At 39.4% G+C, this 25210-nt stretch overlaps 1 protein-coding gene across 1 annotated transcript; it reads right to left on the reverse strand.

Moving 5' to 3' along the window:
• Positions 1 to 619: 619 nt before the first annotated feature.
• LOC140248048 (pituitary tumor-transforming gene 1 protein-interacting protein-like) lies at positions 620 to 23324 on the reverse strand. Its single transcript, XM_072328426.1, has 7 exons — positions 23114 to 23324; positions 20662 to 20714; positions 18197 to 18305; positions 17238 to 17346; positions 13658 to 13726; positions 8297 to 8343; positions 620 to 2235 (listed from the first exon to the last, which is right to left on the reverse strand). Exons 1-7 carry the CDS (start codon positions 23226 to 23228, stop codon positions 2186 to 2188), a joined length of 552 nt encoding a protein of 183 aa, XP_072184527.1. The 5' UTR covers positions 23229 to 23324; the 3' UTR covers positions 620 to 2185.
• Between the last annotated feature and the right edge of the window lie 1886 nt (positions 23325 to 25210).

Raw genomic sequence — 25210 nt, forward strand, 5'->3', positions numbered from 1 at the left:
GCCAGGAATGTCACTACTTGGGTCGTGAGACAGCAGGCAGACCTTCATCATTTTTGCAAAAGCCCTCTCCGGGGAAAACCCTCAGTACATTTTATTTCCACACTATCAACTCACTCTTATCACAGACCATAATTTTTCCAAGACAGCCATTTGAGTAAGACTTCAGCTGAGCTGAGGAAACACAAAATTAGACGTTCTCTACTAATAAAGTGTCAAATGCAAGTTAAGAAAAAGAAGCGTACCCTGCTATTCGATTAATACTAATTCCACTGCAGATCCAGGAACCAGGTGCCATGTTTTTACATAAGCCCTCAAGGAACTGTACACTCTGAAAATCACAGTGCAAAAAAATGGACGGGAACGCTGAACCTAAAGCGGCAACAGAAGACAGTCACTAAAGCTGAAGTACAGGCAGGTTTGTTGGCATTGCAAGGAATAGCAATTCACCTCCACACACACAAGCAAAACCTAATCCCTATTGCACTTTCATGGCATTAAGTTCTTATTCTTTTATCAGGAAAAAAAAACAAAAGTAGAATACCATCTTTCTCTTCTCAAACTCATACTTGATTATTTATTTTATAGCAAGATCATAAAGAACAGAACTAAACAATCAAACTAAGGATGTTAAAGTATTTATTTTAAGAACATTGATAAAAAATAACATATCTTCAATACTGTACATTTTTTTGGTAATACACAGAAAGGATGTTAGCTAAACGGCTGGTTAACAGACTCCTTGCTTGTTGCATTATACTGGTAAGCAAGTAAAAATGCCCAATGAAATACCTCTAGGAAAGGAGGAAGTAAATCACATTATGGAGAAGAATAAAAGGTTAACAAAATGCTTAGTACGCAGTGTCCAGCTGGGATGGATTTAACATTCTCCACAGTACAGCCTGCACGGTGTGGTGTTTTGTGTCTGTGGCTAAAGCAGAGCTGATAACACACCAATGCTTTGGCCTTTGCAAAGCATCAGGGTTTCTTCTTCCTCCCCCCCCCCCCCCCCCCCCATCCACCCCCACCAGCAAACAGGCTGAGGCTGTGCAAGAAGGTGGAAAAAGAAGTGTTGGGACAGCAGATGCAAGCTGACCAAAGGGACAGTCCACGCCACATGACATCACGCTCAGCAATAAAACCCAAGGGGAATGTGTTTTGGTGGGAGTTAGCTGCTAAACAGACTGCATCACCTTCTTCCTTTCTTTTTCCCCCCTCCCTCCTTCTGCTTCCTTCACTTACTAAACTGTCATAATCTTGACCTACAGGTTTTCTCACTTGAGCTGTTCCCATTTTCTCCCTCATGCACTGCAGGAAGGTAAGCAAGCACATGAGCAGGCTGGGTTCAAATCACCATGCTCACTCCATGACAACTACAGAACACCGGCGACTTACAAAACAGCATATAAAAGAAGTGTTCACAGAGGCTGATGCTCCTCCTTAATCATAGGCACAAACACACCCAGCCACATTCCACATTCATTTCAAAAATTACCTTCTGCCAATTTTGCTAACCAAATTTCTTTTTCAAAATCAGCGATTTCCACAATTGCACTTAATTACTCAAAAACAAATAAGCTCCCCTCATTAAGCCCTTAGACAGCAGTTTTGAAGACCATTTTCCAAAGGCTAAAAAAAAAGAAAACCGCTTTCATGTTCTGGTGGTACATAAGAATGTGCCTGCTGTAGTTTCACCTACCCTCAGTAGCAACATCAGCTATTTTTGCTGTGTGAAGCTATGCTCCCTTGTTGCCTTCTATTTTTATAAAGCAGATGCAATAACGAAAAATCTTTATTTAGGAACACAAGAACAACGGTTTAGGTGGCAGTTGATGGTGAATTTAAGTACATGACCGTGACTGTTAACCATCTAAATCAGGTAACAGAAGACAGTTTTAAGAGGAAGAAGGTAACATTTCACAGACATCAATATGATCAGAAATCACTTGTACAAACAAAAACTACTTATAAGAAAAACAGTTGCATACAGATAAAAGATAGAGATGTGTATTCTATGAAATCTTCACCCACACCTAAGTTTTATAACCAGCAGGAGGAGGTGGGGAACCATCTTTGGAAATAAAAGACAAACTCAAAGAGCAAATGAAAATATGCAACAAAGGATACCACCATAAACCCACAATCTTTCTGTATTGTGGAGCTACATCTCCAAAGGAAGGTCACAGCTTTACTCATTCTCAAATCTGCTGTATGGATTGTCAGATTCCTGGAGAAGACCTGCAAAACAAACGAAATGATAAATGCAGTTTTGTTTTATCATGAATGCTTTATCATAAACATTGCTCAGGCTTGTGTCGGCAATCTCATTACAATTGATAACTATATATAACAAAACTAAGGAACTTTTGCATTGTAAGAGATGGTCTATCACTTCAACATTCAAGGAAAATAATAAACTGAAAGTTCTATTAAGCCCACTTAATTCTTGGACTATACTCATGAATGGATATTTCATGGTTTAACAGAGAAAATATTTCCACAAGAAAAGTCTTGCGGAGAACACATTTCTCATTTATGAGGTATTGTCCACAGAATGCATCTCAAAGAGACAGGCCTACAAAACCTAAGTACAGAGCTGGCTCAGGAAGAGCAAATTCAGACTAGTCAGTTTATAAACTCAAGTTATATGACCACAATCCTTTCAGATATACGATGCTGCTATTATGTCTTAACTCTACTTCAAATATGCACAATCATTCATTATGCCCAGCCATTTAGGGCATTTCTGCAACAGGACAACAACCTCCAGGAACAAACAAAGATCACCCCTACATTAAATAAAACTACCAGGGACCAAAACAACAGCACCACTTAATCCAAGTGGCAGCGTGTTTCCATCATGAAGACTCTTGATGTTTTAACCAGAATGCTGTCAGAAAACACTGAAGCCACCCAATTATACTGAGTGACTGGATTTGCATATCATCTTCTTTAAAGGTTAGTTTGAGCAATCACTGTTTCATACAGCAATTATTTCAAAGGGATTTTAAACCACACACCAGATCTGGGCTAGGCAGAAGCACATACTGAAAATAAGGAGTCCTATTAAGAGTCGAGAGGCTGACCTGTCATTGTGAAAGAGCAGGACAAGTGCCAATCTCTTTCATGCTGATGTTTTTTTAACTGCTGTCTGGTAAATCTGGTCGCATCTTCTCTAGCTCATTTATTTGTGATACAGGTGAGAAGCCAGCTAAGCCAAACAGTCCCAGTTCACCAATATTCACACTCACAACAGTAGAAAAGAGATTACGGCCAGAGAGTCATCAACCAGTCTTGTAGGAACTCCTCATAGATCTTTTATTCAGAAGTACTGAAGGCAGACTATACTTCACCGCCTTGTTGCTATTCTTTCAAACTAACAACACATCTTATGATGCCAAGCAAGCAGGCATGCTTGATTATCTTATATGTAACTGCAACTGAACCTGATAGGGAACAGCAGTATTAAGGAACATGCACACCAATTCCTATAATAATTCTAATTACAAAGACTTCAAGCAGACCATTTCTAAGAAGTTAAAACAGGCCCTCACATCTAATGACTGTTAATTGTTTAAGAACGGACCAGTCACTTTGTAAAGCTTTGATCAGGTGAAAAGAAGACCCAGTTACCTGATAGAGTACCTTGCCTCGAAGGCAATACCCCTTTCTCATCATTCAGAGAAAGCCATTTTTAGGCATTTGTGCAGGAATTAATCAATGGGATTTTGAGACCTCAATTTTTTTTTCCTATTCTTTAAATCTGTAGAAGGCAGTGCCACTCAGTAGCCAAGGTGCCAAAGGCAAGAACAATCTTTCACAAAGCAGCAAGAGGTGGTGCCAGACACCCTGACAAAATAACTTTGGAATAAAAGGGATAACCTCAATTTTGAGCTTAACCACATAAAGGCCTCATAAACAGACAAAACCACAAAGGTAATCAAAGAAGCAAGTGCCTTGTTGAGTTGCCTTGACCAGTAAGTGTCATTGACCTGTTACAGCTACAAAACACATATCAAAAAACATTATCATCTCCCTGAAAAAGGACGTATATATAATGTATACACACCTATAACTCTGCTGATTTTACTTTGTTTGTGTATCTTTATGTAAATAGTTTGGTAAGCATTTATAGTGTCTTTCCTATAATTCAATCTAAACAAATACCCTCCAATGTATTCAGTGCCAAGTAACACAGTAAAACCATAGAAACGTTTCCTTACAGCTCAAATAGCTGAGAAGCAATGAAGTGGCGTTCCACATCTAGTACTGCCAACTTCCAGTTAATCAGAGGAAGGTACACTTCATATATCATTTTTAAGAAGACAAACAGTCTTCTACTTGCCTTCCCCCAACACACTCAGCCGAGAGCCACTTCACACTAGTTCTGATAGTTCAAGTGAATGAGTCATTTCTGTTTGTTATCACAAATGCATTTCTTTGCAGTGCGTCTTTTAACATTATTAAACTAACAGGTTTGATGATGAGCAGATATATTTTCCACATTTTAAGTTAACTTCAAGTTATCCGATCTGTTTGTACAGTACCGGAACTAATTGCTCAGGCATTAAAAACTGTGGATGAATACCAGGAAAGAAGGTACAAGCCCTCCTTCTGAATGAGAATAATTACACTGGTTGTAACACTAGATAAACTATAGAGCTTAATCTTGCTCTCAGATATGCATCCAGGGTTAAAGTTTCTTCAATCTTCAGTATTTTAAGTAGGTTATTAGATTGCATTAAGTGAGAAAAGAGAGAGAGCAACTCAGCACTTGCACCAGGTCTTAGCAAAGATGTTGTCTCAGGCCCCAGTAAGTGGACAAAAGGGGAGTCACATGAAAAAAGCAATATGACAGAAAGCTACTGTCAGCTGCCACAGCTGCTCTTAGCCACGATACTTACAGAGGAATTGCAAGCCTATGCTAATTGGATAGCATGTTCAGTGCAACTGAAGCTCACAGACTGCCTTGAACCAGACATGAAGGCTATTTACCATTTAGCTTAGGAGCAACTACCCAACTTGTAATTTATGCTCACAGGCTCAAAGCAGCTACATACTTGCATGCTGAAGAGTCTTGTTTGCAACACAGTCCTTTAAACATTACTGTAATCTTAAATATTGATGTGCAGGACACTTATAAGAAGTTCTTACAAGAATAACAACTTATCTTCATTACCAGATTACTATTTGACCTACTTATCAGTATTTAAGTAGGACTAGGAAATTTGAAAGGTTAATTGTCAAACATTTTCCCTCAGTTTGTATGAAATAAGGCCTCCCACTACATATTGAATGTCTACAATTACCTTGTCATTTCATAAGTCTTCCCAGCATGTTCATTCATATTATATATACCATGCTAACTACGCAGCTTCTCACCCTCATCACATACCAGCTGGAAAACACAATGAAAAGAAACACAACACATTGTATACACCTCAAAAATTGAGCTGGTTTCCTGAATGCTGCATATCTTCATTTCCTCTTTAACATCCAAATGAACAACCCTACTCTTAACATACAAACTAAACAGCTTCAAGTGTACAGCAATACAAGTTTCACTGTTCTACCTCCAGAATGCTAAACAAGGTCAACATGAAGAATGCACGCCAAACAGGAGGAACATTTGCTGAGATGAACTACTGAATATAAAAATCAGGGTGTCACATCAAATAAAAGAGACAGGAATATGTACCACTAAATTAGCTACCAAAACCTTTGTGGTATTGAAGTAAGTGGTTTGGAAGCCCAAAACCATGGAAAGCAATCGCTTTGTAAAAACAGAGATATAGAATCCTTCCACGAATACCAGGCAAAATCCCAGGAAAAAAATAAAGCAGCTTCTTACTAATGCTATACTGAACGTACAATAGCAGCAAATTCAGCAGCAATTAAGTTGTTGTTCCTTTGTATGTTACACAAGCTGCAGAGTACTCTGAATTCTACTTTAAAATTTTCTAACAGTCAACATATAATTTGTGTAATCATATTGCATTCACATATGTGAGCTGAAATGAGCTGAAATGTGAATGAAATGAGAAATACTATCAAATTTTCCCACAAAGAAAGAATTCAAAGTGTGTATTCCTGGTTGCTAAAGCTCTCTATAGCTTCCTAAGCTCCCAAAGGACTGTGGCTAGAGTGACACCTGCAATGCATTATAAATGCGTAATTACCATTTAAATGGGGTAATGAAAGCTGGTGGATGAAATGGGAAAAGGCATTCCCTTAAAGCCAACCAAATACTGAAATTTCAGGCATGATCATCTTAATCTATAGAGTCAGGTTAACAAAGTCATTGTCATTCTGACACTCATCCATGCCTACTTAACTGAGAATCATCTCTGCAGTGCGTAAGAGTGCAAAATAATCTAGTGTCTCCGTAATTATTTGCAGCAATTTTTATTAGATTATGTTTAATATGCTAACATATGTATTTGCTAGACAGCTAAAAATGAAGACAGAAGATTAAAGGTTATAGCAGGACTTACTGCATTGTCTCACTGACTTATTATGACAGCCACGTGTCTGCATGTTATCAGAATACAAGCTGTACAGATCAGTGATGATACTTAGGAATTGCTGAAGTTAAATGTTTTGTCTTTCTCTTTTCTTCAGTCACGTGCCTCCTTTCAGTATGTTCCAATGATTCACACAAGAGTTCAGTTTTCCTTTAGGGCATACAATGAATTATTGAAATACAGGCCTTGAACATATCTGGTAACACCAATGAATCTCTGACTTCACAATAAAGCAAAGCTGTCAACAAATAAACCTTACATAAAAATTTGCTACTGAAATCTGACAGTTAAATTGTGGTCTTTTGTGGGTAAACTGCCTTGCAAAGTCTAACTATGTGAAGGAACAGACATTCCTAACTCTTCATGACAAAATACACCTTCCACTAACAAAGAATGCACGAACTTGTTCCTAAATACATCACTGACAGCCTACCATGCTTCAGCTGAGGAGCAAAATGACACTAACTCTCAGGATAGATACAAGCAGGATTCTGAATTTGGTATACGTATCCCAGAGGCACTGAATCACAGCCGTCTTCTTCAAAAAACTCAAGTAGTGCAGACAAGATCCAACCAAGCATTCCTGAAGTTAAGCACTGATGAGAGAAGTGCATCTTCACTAAGATGTATGGCCGTCCAGAGACAATCAAACTAAATCTCACAACCAGAATATAACCGAACACATCTATTTGAGATGTCGCTTAACCCTAGTGTGGTGCTTTGATATATGCTAAAGTCAAAGTCAAGTCCTAAGGCTGTTGATTATTAAAAAAAAAAAATAATAATAAATTAATTTTAAAAAGATTCAGACCTATTGAATCTGATCCTACCTGCCAGCCACAGTTCAATTACCCTAAAAACACTACAGGACTGGAGATCACGAATTCTTCTCTCGACAACATTCTTCAGCTTAAGCTTCACACTGATTTTTTCCTCTGTTCCAGCAGAGCGTACTTCCCAGGGAGAGAACTCATACAGACCAACAGAACTACTTCTGAATCAGCACTGCACATTCATGGAGGCATTGCCAGTCTCTGCCAATCAGTTTAAGAGGAGGATAAATTAACAGTTTTGAGCGACTCTTCAGACCCCTGGAATCACCTTCTCTGACATTATAGTAATTTGCATAATAAGTGCAGGACAGTTTTAGCATATCTGTCTCTGAACACACAGTACTATTAACCCAATGAGCAAGTCAGACGAAAGGACTGACAGGCCTAGATAATATAAGTCTCCTATATGATACCGCAGGTCCCACGGCCTTGCAAAATGCATCTCCCACTGGATCACAGTTCCACTCAAGAAACAAACCCCAACAATTTGAATCACAATGTGAGACTACATTCCCCATCATTTTACTTCTTTTTTTAAGCTTGATTTAAAAAGCCTGTTATTTTCTAGCCAGTCTGCCCTCCATCAGTAGCCGTAGGTCTGTTTTGTTGGCTTCAAGAATTAAAACAAACAAACAAACCCAGTACTCCTAGGGAGATGCAGAAAGAATTTCTTACAATATATTTAAATGTCTATCCCAAGTAAACAACCCATTCAGCACATCCACTCTCAACCAGTTGGAAAATCAGCTCAAGAAAAGAACAAGAATGTAACAGCAATGAGATCAGGTGTTCAGGTAGCAGAAGATACGTGAGCAGGAAACCAGGTTTGATTAGTTCAGCAGCTCATAAAGCAGCATGCCTCCACTGTGAATTCTAAAAACAACTAGGAGGAGGGAAGAAATAAATGTAGATACTGAATATCGAAATAAGGATACCACCTACCATACTTCTTACGTATTTCGTCATGCTTCTGTTTTCTTTCATGTTTCCTGCAACAAATAAAGGCATCAGAAGAACATTCAGACTATTTTAAGCTGCAAGCAAAATGATCATTAGTTAAAAATAAGCAATACGTTTTAAATAACTATTTGTCAGGTATGTATCTTAAAGATAGGATTCTCTGTAACTTCTGACTAACCAATATCATTGCTACAAACACATTTGCAAGCACAACAAAACAATTTTTTTTTTAATGTAAGTAGCGTACCCAGATGTATGTATATATACACACACACAGGAATCAAGGAGCAATAGTAGAAGACTCCCTAATGCTTCCCAGCTAGGAATATAAATGTAGTATTTAGCTGCAAAGACAATGTGCTTCAGAATCATGAATCAATATAATATTTTCATGATGACCAGTAAGGAATTTTAAAAGGAAGCCATTTCTCAGATAATTTCTTTTAATTTCAACAAAAGGATGACCTATTCTGCTCTGTTTAAAAAAGCAGGAAGCTCCTACAAGGCCATTTTGCTAGGAGGATCCAGGTCCTATACATTCTGAGGACATGAAATTTGACAAAAGATTGTTCTTCTAAATAAAAAAAAAGCATCTACATCAAAATTCAACTCAATTAGACAAGTTGTGAGTTTCTTCAATTTTAATTTGCACATATTCAGCAAAGAGCTGTTAAGCATTGACAGCTTAATTTACCGAAGATCCCATCTGCCCTGTGCATATTCCACCTTCAAACAACTCCTACTGCTAATAAGATTCCGTGTGTTCTCAGAAGCAATTGTCCTGTTTCTTGTGGATCTGAAGGGTTGAATGGGCCTCTCCCTGCAACTGCACTTCTGGAAAGCTTGCAGATAAAGCATGATGATAAAACCAAACAGACTGACTCAAAATCTTCCACGACTGTTTCCCTAAAATACAGCCTCCTTTCTGTCCCTTCCTGACAGAAAGGGAAACAAAGCAGCCTGGCCAAACTGAAGGGGGGAGGAGAAAGAAAACGTAGAGATCAGGGTGCCAAGATGAAACTTGGGTCTGAAAGGCTGAAAAGAACAGGAAGAAGAACGAAGCTTACCTACTGAGGGTAAGCTGATGATAGGATTCTTGCTTTCTGTGCTAGGAGGAAGAAATGTGAGGCAAGGGATATCTCTGGAAGATAATGGAATGATTCTGCATAAAGCAGTCTTACACATAAAGCCACTCCTTACTTCTGCACAGTTTCCACATGACATCATATGTCATTACCTCAGACAAAGCATTTTGGGGTTTTTTGTTTGTTTGTTTCTTTTTACTGATGGTACTCACATATGTGATTGTTTTGTCTGTCCTGGCTAAAGTAATGGAGAATGACTGCTGCAGTTTCAACTGAAATCTCAGCACGCAGTACTGAATCTGATCTGAACACAGAAAGTACTAAGTATCAACAAAAGAACTGGGACTGGAATCAGCTTGTGCAAGCCTTACATCTCAGAAACTCTTTAGGAAACCTCTCTAGGCTACTAAAAAAATATGTGATGTTCTGAAATCCTTACATTTACCCATCTGATGGATAAAACTATTAATATTTGGGAAACATTCAAGCTTTGACAGGCACTACCATAATAGCAGCATCCATGATGGAATTCACATACAATAAATAAGGCTTAGGTACAAACTGAGAAGAGTCAGATAAAATTCTGAGCAGGCAGTCACTGAATCAGACATCCAAAGGTGGAGTACTGTTAGCATCTTACACTCTCATCAATACAGTGCTCCAAGTTGGTTCTCTCTTTTCTTAGCACTATTGCATTATTACACCAATTACCACATGTTAAATCCTTGGCTCTTCATACAATTTGCCCTCAGTGCTATAAACAAAGAAAGCATTTTTCCTGATAATATTTTTTCCTGGTAACTTTTCCTGGTAACGATCCCTTACAATAATCCTATTATAATTCACAGATCAAAGAATCACAGCATGACCCAGGTTGGAAGGGACCTCAAGGATCATGAAGCTCCAGCCCCCCTGCCTGGCAGGGCCACCAAACTTTCACATTCACTAGATCAGGTTGCCCAGGGCCCCATCCAGCCTGGCCTTGAACACCCCCAGGGACGGGGCATCCACAGCCTCCCTAGGCAGCCTGTTCCGGTACCTCACCACTCTCCTATTAAAGAACTTCCCCCTAACATCCAACCTAAATCTTCCCTCTTTCAACTTAAAACCATTTCCCCTTGTCCTACTATTATCGTCCCTTTCAAAGTTCAATTATTCTCCATATTTAACTATCTGTAAATAAACTATAATCCTTTCTGGTTTTATTCCCTACATGTTGTCTTCCCTTACACAACCAAAATACCCTTGGCAGCTTTTCTCTCAAGATATCGGTGTTTTCCTTTGGTTACCAACTTCTAACATAAATCATGATTTACAAAGCTAACAGAGAAGTACCATGTATTTGCAGCTGTAAAACAAGTGTACAAAAAAAGACTCAAAACTTGATGTCATGTTTAAATATGATTTTACATGTTGTAGATAACATGAAGTCAAATAAAGGACTAAAGCTGCACAGTAAGATACCAACTTTCCTTTTTGTGCTTGCAGTTAAACTGAATTCAGGTTTCCTTCCCCTTCTGCTCCTCAGTAAGTACAAACTCTATGTTTCAATGGTCATTTTCAGTCTCCTCAGATACTTCTGTATAATTCCCAGAAACTATGACATAACTAAATACATCAGGTAAATTTTAAAGACCAAAATTAGTACATTCCTCATTATCTCAAGTAACTTTTTAGACACTAATCTAAATGTCTTTATGTGAGCAATAGGAAGCAAGCTGGCCAAGAACATCAGACAAAGAAAAATGTGGTTAAAACGGCAAAAAACAGACCATCAGATACCAGCTGTCAACCACCCTCACTGACCACCACTGTGCTGCAGCAACATTTTTAAGATACTTTCTTGTGTTTCTACTTAACAATATAATAGCGTATTTATAGTTCTGAATTCAGATACTAACATATTCCTGGATAAGAGAAGATCACATTTCCTCTGTAGCTTACTGGTCAAAAAAGACTATTAATGTACTTTAGAGCCTGCTACTAGCAAATCTTTCTCATTCAAGACTCACAGGAAGCAAGTAATAGGCAGGGAGAGGTGTTCTGGCCTACTGCTGGCATTTTTCCACAACCCTACCAAGCCCTGCCTGGGTACAAAACAAGTTTATGTGCTCAGAACACATGAAATACCACAGGGCCGCTGTTAGGTTTTGTCCTGCAATTGGAACAGTATATCTGTTTCATAGACAGTCCCGACACAAACCAGGAAAGAGAGCTGCTGCTCCAAGACTGCAGGAACCGTTCTGGCAGGACAGCCTGCATCCAGTAGTCCTTGTTTCTAGGCTTAGTTCAAGAACAGATTCAGTCTTAGTTCTGCCTTGTAAACTGTCCAGTGCAACAACACTTCCCCTGTGTGCACAGCAAAGTATACATTCAAAAGCATCAGATTTCCTAAAGATTAACTATATTAACAATTTGAAGATGATGCACACATCACAGTAGAAACATTAAGGTACACAGTTATCCCCTGTGCCCCGGTTATGAGCTTTTGCTTTAGAAGAAATACACATTAAGTGTTGATTTAACTGAACATAGCATACATATGGCCTAAATAAGTTTAGCACAACAGGGCACATGGTTTTGACATACAAGAAAATGCTCATATTCCTCACAGGATTCTTTGTGAGGATTCCTTTTAGTAGAAAACCACTTTTCTTTGTTGTTCTTTTATCTCAGTTTCACCAATCCAATTTTCAAAAAGCTAAAATGGACGGAATAACAGTGGAAGGGTGAATAACAAGCATAGCAACTCATCATCTACGTATTGCTGATACTGGGATTTCTGCCTACTAGCAGTACTATTTTGTAAAGGTCAAATCTTGACGTTAGGGTGACAAAGAATGAATAAGAGACGCAGCTTGTCAAGGTTCTTGATGAAAAACTGGGATCCATATTAGCGCACCAGAAGATACAGAACCAACTAGTCTTATCAAATCATCGCAAACAGTTTGCTATCGAAAGAACATTTCATAACTCTGGATGTATACATGATATCAGAAAAGTTATCTTAGAGAATAACTCATCGTGTCTTTTTAAAAGCTTGTTCATAACAGTCAAAGCACAACGACCATCACGCAACTACTTGAAGTTTTCCCTAGAGATTAAAAAAAGGCAGCAAAGGCAACAAAATCATAATGCAAACAATGTAAAGTGGTGTACTTCCAAAAAAAATAAATAAATAAAAATAAAAAATATCAAGAAATAATTAAAAAAAAAGACACGCAGATTTTTTTTTATATGCATTCTATGGTATTTTTCAGTGAGTCTGAGAGACAGAGGAATCAGAGCCCTGAATTTAACCATCAGTAGTTTGATTGTTTGATGTATTTCCTAAGAAAGCACAATTATCAGATGGTACTGGAGGAAGCTCTCAACAGAAAGTTGTAACAGTCTGCTAATAGACAAACACTGACAAATGTTTGTAGCAAGGCGGGTTTGGATATCTGTACTCCATTGTGTTGATTTAACAAGTAATAGAAGATAACAGGAAAACAACAATAATTGGCTATCTGTGAATAAATACTTCCTGGGATGTTTCACTTAGTTTCCTGCCTTCAAAAAAGGCTTTCACCATCAATGACTTATAGGAAAGTTCATGAGAACTAAGTCTACAGATTGACACAACTGTTTCAAACTGAAAGAAAAGATGATAGGACAGAAGAAGGATAGGAATATAATGGAAAATCCCCTTAATGGAACATAAAGAGAAGCATATGGCTAGCACAGAAGCCTGTCACTTACTACAATAAATAGTTAACCTAGTCACCACCGCTAGATCAGCTGTCAGGGTTGGTCTTAAGAACATGCACCCTTTTACAGCAAGACTCAGATTAACAAATTCAGAAGCATCAAGCTGGAATAACTGTACTGCTGTGGCAACATGCTCCATGCCAAGGTGTCAACATGTGGAGTATTCCCATATGAGAAACTTAATGCCTTCATTCAAAAGCTCCCCAAGGGGTCTTACCTAGAAGTAAGGCATCAGTCCAGACACAACCCTCCCATTTGCTCTCGGCTGGCACAGAGAGCTCAGGGTACTTACTCTCAACTTCTCACAGGTTACAGAAATGTCAGCTCCTAATTGAGTCTGTAAATCTCACATTGAGCCTAGCTCTTTCAAAGTCTGACACTGTCAAGGAAACTTCACAGTATCTCTATTGGAGTCTTCATTTAGCTTTGTGTACGCATTCCTTAGAAAGACAGAATACTCTTTTATTACTGCAAGTGTGTAGCTATACACCAACCTGCCAAGACTTACCTCTGAAGAGATTGCAGTCTTCGTTCCTCTCTCTTTCTAGCCAGCTGTTCTTCTTCTTCATCTGGTCTACTAGAAGGCATATGAGGAAGAAAAAGCAACTTCAGTGCTAAACAATCCATGTTTAGTCATTTATGTTCAGAAAGAATTTATAGTCTGATCCAAGACATTTCTTCACAGCCATTTAAAATTTCATTGCCAAATAATGGAAAAGCTTGCAGAATTACCCTTTCACATTTTATTACATCCACATGCTTTGTTCATTATATTCAAATGAGGAACAAACATTGCCATTCAAACTCTACAGGACAATTTAAAGCCTCAGACAGGTTGCAGACCATTCCGGAAGCAGGGATCCTACTTGCTATTTCCTCTATGTGTCGCACCCCATTTAGAGCAAGCTAACTGCACACATACATGCACAGCTAAGTTCACTGTTGCTTCTTGGAAGAAGACTGATGGCTCATAAGCCTTCAGTGTCAGGACAATTTATCTTTCCCAACAACCACTGCTATCCAATCTCAAGTTGCCCTCAGGAAAGCAGCCTGAATGAACTGTCTTGTCAGCTGTCTGCCTTGTTATGAAGTAAGCAAGGACTTATCAGAGTGCACCAGCTATGTGAATCTGGGAAATGCTGAGTCTACATGGTACATCTGAGCTGTGTGTGCACAGATACACCCTACTGAATGCACATACTGAAACTGCATAACACAGTATGAGTTGCAGCATACAACCTTCCCCTGCCATTAGGAAAAGCGTTATGATTTGCTTTGAGAAAGCTTAGCTTCACTTATTCATCAGCTATACCATATGAGAACTGTAAGACTCCAAACCATACACTAAACAATATTTATGTTTACTGCTTGACAGAATTAAATCACAATTCTTCATGGACACATGCCATACTTCTCTAGAGGCTGATAATCTTCCAGAACTCAATGTACTATCTGGAGATGGAATGTTATTAGTATCTGCAATACTAACATAACTGCTAATAGTGAAACACAGTTACAATGCCACACATCTGCAGCAACCCATACACAAGTGAAGCAAGAGTGACATCCAGTGGTTAATTAGAGCATGTCTAATGTTTTAATAACAAAAAACAGAGGTCAGAGCTGGAAATCTGAACTCAATTTTCCCACCTGTTCAATCAGTCTATACGCATTTGAATGCATTAGCTGTTTAAATGCAGCCCACCAATTCAAAATCCACACTGTATTTAATGTACAAATTTTCTAGTCCCTCCATTTTTTTTTACCGTTAGGAAATCTAACTCCATGAATTTTAGGGTGTTAACACTAAAAAAAAAAAAAACAAGTACTCTTTGCTAGAAAACTATGCTAGATAATTTTTTCTGACTAATTCCCCATATTTGCATGTCCAGGATGACTACAGCTTCTATTCATGAGGACCCTTCTGTAAAACTACCTTTCTGGAGACCAGATTATTTGATCTCATCTCCCATGGGTCTTGCAAAATATAAAGCCACCAAATCAACAAAATGATGGCATAGGATTCAGAGAACATATTTATTCGCTCTAACTAAAAAAACATTAACTAATTTATGACTTCTGGACATTGCAAACAAATTAAGTTTTTCATCAAATTCAGAAAGTCTGAAATGAACAATCACTTTTTCAAGGGTGAGGGGTGGATGATCTGAAGTAGTTGAGGAGGAAGTTTATTTTAGCATAGTTTCATGAATAGTTGTATCTCAAGTACATGGAATGAAACTCAAAGTCCAAGCACTTGGTAAAAATAACAAAATACAACAATGCCCTAAAAAGCCAAAGGATGTTGCAGGGATGGAGTCAGACGCTGCTTTCTAAAACATTCTATAACTGTACAGCTGTGAACTCCCAGAAGGAATAGTGATGCTCCTGAAAACCCAATAAATCAACAAAACAGATCTAATACTATACTTCTATAAGTTTTCATTTTCCAATTAATACCTAGCTTTTTGGGTGGAAAAGGAGAGTCCTTGAATCTCAGAAAGTAGAGGGCAAAAGAATTCCTGCTGAGAACAAGTGGGTTTAAAGCTACTAATATCTCAGACTACAGTGTAATAATACATTCTGAATCTTCCTGAAATAAGCTGGACCCCACTTTGACAAGACCTTTAAATCCTCTAAGTGTCAAAAGATTAAGCTTGACACCTTTGGAGCAGTGGCATAAGATGACTCTCAACTAGCCCTCTATTTTTAGAATTAGATGTTACAGCAGTGATTGACGACTTAGCTACTAAAACTGAAGTCTGACACAAATCTCTTTTTTCACAGGAATCAAGCTCTATTTGTTGGCATGTCAGCCACAGGAGCCTACACAGTTCTTCTGCAGAAGAAGCTGACAGATCTTACATAAAATCTAAGGCAGTTTTATGCAGTCCTTGGGGCTTATCAGCACAGGGCTACAGAGTTAGCAATTTCTGCACTGGGATGGATTTGCACTAGGAAAGACCAATCCACCAGCAGAACAGGTACATGCATCTTCAAGGAAAAAAGAATGACATTTTTTCCTCTTTTTTCCTTGAAAGCCACAGATGTATAATTTTTCTCTGGCTTGAAGGACAGCACTAAACAATGCTCGAGTGCATAAAGTCTAACAAAAGAATCAAACAAGGACAGTGAATTACACCTACCTGAAATAGAACAGAAATCATATCAGATCAAGAAATGAGGGCCCACATATTATTCCAAAGCATGAAAGGTACAGAGCTGGAACTGCACTGCCCAGAAACCTAAAACTCTGAAATTTCACTGATGCTAAGGAAAATAATGCAATGCCCCAATAAATGTGGTCTTTCAGGTATTTCACTAGAAAATAAACATTTATCACTACAGATGACAACACTGAGTTTGTGTGCTACCTGCTCATCAACTAATACTCCCTCCCTCAAAAGGATATTAGCCAATTAAAAAAGTAGCCAAAAAAAGTTCTACTAGTTCTCCAGGATCTAAGGGACATTTAATTTCTTCAGTATTACTTTACTTGAAAATAAGTCAGTCATCCTTAATATTCCAGAGTAAAAGAGTAGCATCTTACATTTAGAATATGTTATTGAATTAGCAAACGTAGTGGGATACTGACAACCATCTGACAGACCCTGGAGCAAACTCTGGAGTATGGGTACCAAATATTATAGGACACTGTCACTCAGTCGCTCATATTCCCAACCCAACACCTTTTTTGCTTGCTTTAGAAGACATCACTCATTCAGCAATCACGAGTAGTATTTATTTTGGCCATCTAAATATTTCACTTCCAGTCTTAATAAGGAAGTGCAAAATGTAGAACTGTAAAGCAATAGCTTATTTTAAAAACACATCCGTGATTCTGTCACTAGTAACATCACTGTCATTCCAGCATCACTTCCACTCTCACTACCTGTCACAAATACCTTTTTGTAGTCTTTCTAAAACAAATAAAATAACGTGAACCAAAATATGCTTTCAAACTATAAGACTCTTAATATGTTGGAATGCAAATGGTTGGAGTTTTTGCTTTGTTTCTGGTGTGTGCATCAGCAGGTAGGGAAGACCAGCAGCCAAAGTTAGTAAAGAAAACAAACACACATACTTACCTCTTGAAACGTCTCCTGCAGTAACAGCAGTAACAGCAACAGACTGCTATGGACACCAGAATGATTCCAGCTACTACAGCTATGGCAATAATTAAAGCCTCAAAGTTTACTGAAAAACATGAATACATTTAACTTGTTAAACTCCAGCATTAGCATTAATCTTTCTGATAGTTCTTTCTTCTACTTCCCAAGCCTTTTTTCAGCTCCATGTACAAAAAAACCCCACCAACACCTTACCCCAATCAGAACTCCATATGTCACATTAGAATCTTGTTACTATGTATTATCTACACTGAGGAGAATTTTTAATTCCAATTTACATATTCAAAAGTATTACAACTCATTCTGTAATCCTTTATATTATAACTATCTTTTGCTGCAGTTCCACAGTTCTACACTCCCTATAACTACTTCAGTCACTGTACTGTGACCAAAACGAAGCTGTGTAGATATAGCAGCATACATACATTATGGACACAAGCTGTTGATAACGCATTCATATTTTATTCCATAAAAAAGTGTAACTGAAAGTCAGTCATTCGTTTTTGAATTCTGAGAGCCGCAATATTCACCTTTATTTTCAGCAACACTGAGCCAATGCCTGTCTCTTTATTTCATTTGCAAAAAAAAAGAAAATTAAGATGACCATGCTTGCAGATTTAATTAAAGTTTCCTACTAAATCTGAAGGGGAGAGCCTCAATAAGACTTGACCACAGAACCATAGAATCGCAGGCTGCTCTTTGTCTGACTTGCTACTGCAGCAGTGAGTCTGCAGACTGGGAGGGGGCACTGCTGAGACACCTGTCCTGATCCGACCAAAGGATATTCCACATTCCAGTGGTAACCACTGCCCTTCCCCACCCCTCCCAGTGAATTACTGGGGAAAAGCTGCAGCCTCACTTCAGACTGAACATACGTGTAGATACATCCCTACCACAGAAGAAGAATTAGTACCTACTCCAGCAAACTCCCCATCGAGCATTTGAGAGTGAACATAACCAAGATGGTGGAAGAATGCTTCTTACAGGATAATCAATACAAGTGTTGTTGGTGAAACACCAAAGGCACTGTGCAAAACAAACAAACAAAGATTACTGATATTCAGAAAACAATTTATAACAATTAAACAATTAAAAAGCAATTTATAAGCAAGTGCTCTTCTCCACAGAGGAAAGTATAATACAGTATTACACACTGACAGCATCTTGTAGTACGGAACCTACGGAAGCTCTGGCACAACTCCAGAGTAAGCCTAATTTGAATTTTGTACTTGGAGATTATAAATATTTATACAGGTCTGGAATCATTTTGGCGACATATTAAGGTACTCAGTACATCTGAGGATAGAAAGGTTTTGTGTTAATTTTGGTAAATACAAACAATTAACCCAGTAAATCAAGAAGGACGAATGGAGAATCACACAAAGAGACGATTCTCTTAAGACATCAAAAGCGGCATCCACACATTATCACATAACATAAATTACTCAGATTTTACTGTAATGGTAATCTTATGGTAATAAATATTTCTTTTGAGTTAGTTGAGTTTCAGGATTCAAAAGCTCTAACCAAAACCCATACACGTTATTCCTTACTAAACAGTACCTCTAAAATGAAATCCAACAGTGTATCCATAACAATACCAAGTATTCAGAACTTTTTGATAGCGAAGAGATAGAGAAACATGAGAAAATATGCACTCAGAAGATGAACTCAACTATAATCTGATTATTTTGAATTCTAATTCTATATTAACTGAATCAAACGACTACATCTTAGAGTTTGTTTGGATTTTTATCTATTCACTAGAAGTTTTCATTTTTTATCTGCTGCTATTACCTACACAGTTATCAATATGCAACTTCTTCAACTAAAGCAATTTACCTAATTGCAGCAATCCTTCGCTTTCATATTGCTCAAACAAATGCTGATAGCTTTACTTATAGCCTTTTTCTTCTTTAAATGTACATGTGAATTGTTTGAATTAAGTCACCTCTTTCTTCAAGGTTAACAGTGATGCTATTGCAGTAGTTGCCCCAAATCATCCATCATTCTGTCATAGGCACAAGACTGGTTTCCATCATTGGTTTGACAGGTTCAGAGAATAATATATCTGTAACAGCTACAGTGCCTTCAGAGCACACTGACATCTAAAGGACTTTTTCCTCTCTCAAGGTGAACACACAGCTCTCAGCTTAATAAAGTGGTGCTCGTGTGCCAGTTTTGGTCCTCCCAGGCACCAGCCACAGTGCCTATTTGAAGTGACAGTCACACCACTGGTCGTAACGAACATTTAATCTGCAGTGACCAATATTTCCTGTTTCCTACTTTGCATTTTTGGAGATGAAGAGTTCTCTACACAATACCAGGTTTATGATAACAAATACATAAGTCCATCAGCCTACAATCAACGGCTACATTTACCCAAAGCAATTGGGTAAATGAAAGATAAATAAAGAAAGATACATAAACGCTTAAAACAAGCACAAAACAGATAAGTTTGGATATTTCTCAATTTTCCCTTGTGAAAGTTTTGCAGTAATTTATGTAATTGTAGGACTCCTGAAGCAATTCTTCCCAGTGACATCTAAAGCCAGAACTGGAAACACTCTCACACTGCAGCGACGGACACACTTGGACATATGTCACAACTTCCCATGCTACAGAGCTACAAAGGTTTTGAGTCAAGGACACAGAATCAAATTCCACTGATTTACATGTCTTCACTACTACAGCCTCTTTGGAAATCAAACCACTTTGCTATTGTGACCTAGCCTGGAGGTAGAGAGGCCAACAAATCCAAACATCTACAGAGCACTAATACAGTTGAATGCACTGCTTAGGATATATCCAGAAAAAGGCATTTCCAGCTTGCTTCATTCATAGCTAGCTCTCATTGTCTGGATACAAGAAATGCAAAGCATTCTATCCACCCATGAGTCAGATTACTCAGCTCTCCTATAAGGTGGAAATGCAACCAATGCTGCTTGCAAATTAAGGGGAAGAATCAAAACCAGGAACAGTGACTTGCTTGGTGGCATTGTGGAAGCACGCAGCACCCACAGCAATGGGCAGCCCATGTTCTACTTAGTCAGTGCCCTCCAGCCAAGGCAAAGAATTACCCTCAGCAACTGATCACAGAGCACCTGGAGAGGGAAAGTGCAGCATGACAGTTGGAGGGAAGAAGGACATCAAAGGACCACTTCTGACAACTCAAAACCAGACTAGAACCTACTGATCTGGATCTCCTCTTAGTAAGGGTAGTTTAACCAGGTTCATCATTTCTAGAGAACAAGAATAAAAAAAAACTCAACCAAGCAGCCAAGTGAACAATGCACAACTCAGCTTAGTAGAAAGTGGAAAAGCATCAAGTTTCCAGTAAAAAAAAATATATATATAACTAAAAAGATACTTAAAATCTTACCGAAACATTTCTCAAACATTCTTCACAGGACCTCTGGGAAAACGTCGAACATGCTGGAGAAGGAAAAAACAACCACATGTATCACATTTACATGTATCCAGTAATATCAAACATTTCACACGATACTTAGTTTTTTCCCCCTCACACACTACAGGGTACAAGCAAAAATTCTGGCTATGAAAGGGATGCTGTTGTTACAAAATGTAATGCTGCCCCAGCAACTGGAAAAGCAGCTTCGTTCTGCTTTATACACTTCTCTGGGCTGCCTAACTTAGAAGATACGCAGATCTCCCACCAGTTGCGTGTTCCCTTCAAGAGTAGAGAACAGAACACAACTTCTCTCAAGCTAAGGAACACACAGCCCCTCCAATCCGCCTGAAAACAGCACTATGTGTACAGGCACAGAGAACTTAGAAGTTTTCAGATTCAAATGTATGATTTCAAGGCACTACCATAATAACTTCATCAGGAGCAAAAAAAAATTGACAGGCATAGCACTACTACCAACAGCAATACATTTTTAGATATTCGTCAGTCATCCCTTCTATAGTGACGTATGAAATAAGCATTAAGCATCTAATGTGAGGTAAAATGATGAACTGTTTTTACACAGCAAGTCTGGTTTACCAAGAAGCAGAAGCAGCATTTAATAAGCAGAATCATTCTTACCACAGCGTTTTACCAAGAAGCAGAAGCGGGATTTGATAAGCAGTACCACCTTTACTGTTTTACTTAGCATAACACACCTTGCACAGAGATAGCTACAGTATCAAGATCAGATTCTCACAGGGAAATAGATAAAAACTATGACTGTTTACACTCAATTTACTTCTTTCAATGACTAGAACTCTGTCAGCACATACAGGAATTGTAATTACCTTAATTACTTGCATGACCTCACCTACTAGGGAATGTACTCATGGACCTGCGCAGCAACACAGTTAAAGCACACAGGCCCTTCCTTCACAAAATACAGGTACAGTGGAATGCACAGACAAATAACAAACCTTTGTTTAAAAACATGTCCCACATCTCTCCTCCCTAATATGCAGGAAGGCAGCATACACAAAGGGTTGGCTTTTTATTACTACTACTTTTTAAGGAAGACAAGGCTCTGAAACTCTAAGAACTGTGCTGTAGCCTTCAGTTCAGTAACCCTTCCAGAAGGAAGCTCCTACTATTCCACTAAAAACAAAACAGTACAACTGCTCAGGTAGTCAGAAACCTTTTCACACTTACATTATTCATGGATAGTTTGTATTAATTTGTTTTCTAACTATATTCTGAGTTTAAACCACCCATCCCATCTGGTATAGTTAGAAAAAGTACTCTTACTGCCCTTCAACTTTCCTTTTACTCCAGTAATCAAACCTCGTAGAGCATCCCTCTTATAGTGGCGTTTGCAAGCAGAAAACCTTCGTAGCCCTGCTTTGTGCACATCCAACTTTGCTGAACTTCTACAACAAGGAGGAGCACAGCACACCATGTCCTCCAGCCGCAGACTGAAGGCCTCACTCTTCACGATACCATCACTTTGGTAACTAAGCCACCTGACAGCAAGGCCTTATGCTTTACCAATTACTTTGCTTTAGGATTAAAATAAGATTATAAAACTATTCATACGACAAAGCAATTCAGCCATTCTTCTTCATTTTAATCTTATTTCCAGCACTTTTTCCTTAAAGGTCATTGAATCTTCCCGCAGCAACAACAAACCCTGTGCCATGAGCAACCTCCTAAAGTCATGTGGAAATAAAAACACACAAAAAGTCCTTCCTAAGGAACCCTGCTGCCAACTCAGTCCAGCTTTTGTCTCAAAGTTATTTGGTTTGGTTTATGCTTCTATTAGAAAGAGACTGATTAACAGGCAGCTGTCAACAAGTTCCTTCCCTAACTGCTGAGGATCTATTGAGAAACAGACAGTTCCCTTCTTCTGCTGTTCCAGGTCTCACCAAGTCCGAGGTTTCTTCTCAAGCACAAACCCTACCGCAAAATAAACGAGACTCCTCAAAAGAGACTTTAAAAGCAGATGTCACGGTCTACATAGGATACCCGAATTTAATGCAGACTAACCCAACCTTTCGACTCACATCCGCTAACACCACACAGATACAAGGAAGCACTCCATCAACCGCCTTCCACAAGCGGCTACGATATAAACGACCCCAAGGCAACGAGCAGGATGGAATCTCATTCAGCCAGCTTCCTCTTCCTAGGCGATTTCCTCGTTATCAGCGAGGAAACAGCGGAGGCCGCCCCCAGACCCCATTTCCCGTGGCCGCCCACCCGGCTCCGTGCCGCGGGGCTGTCCCGCCCCACCTGCAGCGAAGGATGACTAGGAGGTAAAGGCACCCGCCCCTACACAGGGCGCTTCCGAACGGCGCCCGGTAGCCTCGGGGCGACCTTCGCGCTGCCAGCAGCTCCCACAGACCTTCGTCCGCCCCCTCCTTACCCTGCGTCGGTGCCGGCGGAGTCGCGGTGGTGTGGAACGCCTCGGCCATCCCGGCGCAGCTCCAGAGCAGCACCAGGCCCAACACCCGGAGCCCCCGCACACACCGCGCGCCCATCGCCCCGCGCAGGCCCAGCTGGTGCGGAGGGCGGGCACTGCGCCTGCTCCGTGCGGGGCGCCTCACAGCTGTGCGGTTGGGTTCTGTCAGGTTGTGCGTCCGGCTTTCTGCAGCTGAGCTTTGTTAGCTCCTGGATCAGGAAAGGGGGGTTCGATATTGGGCAGTAGGTAGCCAGGGTACAAGTGCAGGTTCCTTAGTGCTGAATGACTGCTTCGCGTGGGAAACGAATGGTCACAGAAGTACAGAATGGCGGGGGTTGGAAGGGACCTCAAGATCATCAAGTCCAACCCCCTGATAAAAGCAGGTTCCTACAGTAGGACCCCCAGGAAGGTGTCCAGGTGCATCTTGAATATCTCCAGACAGAGAGACTCCACGAGCTCTGTTCCAGTGCTCTGTTACCCTCACAGGTGGAACTTCCTATGTTCCAGTTTGTGCCCATTAGCTCTTGTTCTGTCACCAGGCACCTTTGAAAATAGCCCGGCCCCATCCATTTGACTCCCACCCTTTAGATGTTTATAAGCATTGATAAGATTCCCCATTAAGCTTTCTCCAGGCTGAACAGCCCCAGGTCTCTCAGCCTTCCCTCATACAAGGGATGCTTCAGGCCGTTAATCATCTTTGTCACTCCCTCCAAGAGTGGCCCTGACCATTTCAGTCAGCATTGATGCCCATTGCTTCTGACCCTTTTTCACAAATAAGATGATATTTCGACCACTTTTGTCAGTCATGTCATTATGAAATCGAGTTTTGAGTGTAGAGTGAGCAGCTCTTCACTGTTTGAGTCTTTGAAAACACACTTGAGCCTTTAGGAGGAGTAAGATGAATGTTCTTCAGAGTTTGACTTTGCCACCTCCTCTGTTTTCAGACATCTATTTCAGCTTACTGTGGAAATTAATCTCCCTAAAATCCCCCGCAGTAAGAGATGAGTAGCCCCAGAAAATCATTCAGAGGGAAATAGGCTAACTGCTGGTAACTTGGGTGACTTAGGGAACTGATCTTGTCCGTTGGTTCTAAGGTGGGCTATCAGCCTTCAAAGCTGACATATATCACACCAGGATGGCTTTGTGAGAGATCTGGCAGTTTCAGATTGGAAGGTGCCCTCACCTTAAATGACATTTCAACCCATATATTGAAGAGTTAGTTACATTTCATGCAGCCTATGTCATCTTTGGATTTCTGCCCACAGCACTTGCATTTCTGCTTCTCTGTTTTCAGTAAGTGTTCGAAAACTGAAGTCAAAGTGTGGGTGAAGGCACCATATGCAAACCAAGGTGCTTTTACTTGAACTTAATGTACAACAATAATGATTCATGAGTTCTTCAGCCTTCTTGAGTTGGCTGAAGACCAAGTTTTGCCATATGTTAAGGTTCATAAATCCTTATGCTCTGAAACACTTAGTTTATTTCATGTTTCCATATTCTCAAATCACTAGAAACATGCTCTTGGGATAGCAGATACACGACAAGCATTATCAAAGGTAAAAAACTGCGTAAAAAGAAGTAATTCAATAAACTGCAACTATTGAGTCACATGACAGAGATGTAGAAAGTCATGACACAGAAAAACCAAAGACAGAGTGGTTGCCTTTTCTAATAGAAGACCTAAATTGTACTGAACAAAATTATCAAGTAGAAAATGGAAAACAAAAGTCCTCAGAATAAAATAAGGTGCTTGAAGTATAGCTAAGGTGTGAAACTGTCTTTGGATGTTAAGGACACTTAAGTTTAGATCAGTCAGAAAAGATCTTTTAGGTTTAGCTTTTTTTTCTTCTCCAAGAATATCTGTTTACAGGTATTGAATACTGAAATATCACCTCTAGTTCAGAAAGTCTCTGAACCACACTGCCAGAAGCCACGTGTGATTGCCAAGGAAGATGCATTATTTGAGATGCATTATTTGTTTGCCTCATTCTGACATTTCTTCCCTGGGCATCTGATGTTAACTGCAGTTTCAGGCTAGATGCTGAGCTAAAAGTGCCCTTG

The sequence above is a fragment of the Excalfactoria chinensis genome, chromosome 2 (genome assembly GCF_039878825.1).
Source record: "Excalfactoria chinensis isolate bCotChi1 chromosome 2, bCotChi1.hap2, whole genome shotgun sequence".
NCBI classification, from domain to species: Eukaryota; Metazoa; Chordata; class Aves; order Galliformes; family Phasianidae; genus Excalfactoria; species Excalfactoria chinensis.

Bases quoted from the DNA above. Each gene is read 5' to 3' on its own strand.
- LOC140248048 (XM_072328426.1), bottom strand. From the start codon at position 23,228: ATGGGCGCGCGGTGTGTGCGGGGGCTCCGGGTGTTGGGCCTGGTGCTG. The intron at 20,715-23,113 runs GTAAGGAGGGGG...TTCCTTCTCCAG, and splicing joins TCCGCCGGCACCGACGCAGG to CATGTTCGACGTTTTCCCAG. The intron at 17,347-18,196 runs GTAGGTACTAAT...CATGTTTTTCAG, and splicing joins TCGATGGGGAGTTTGCTGGA to TAAACTTTGAGGCTTTAATT.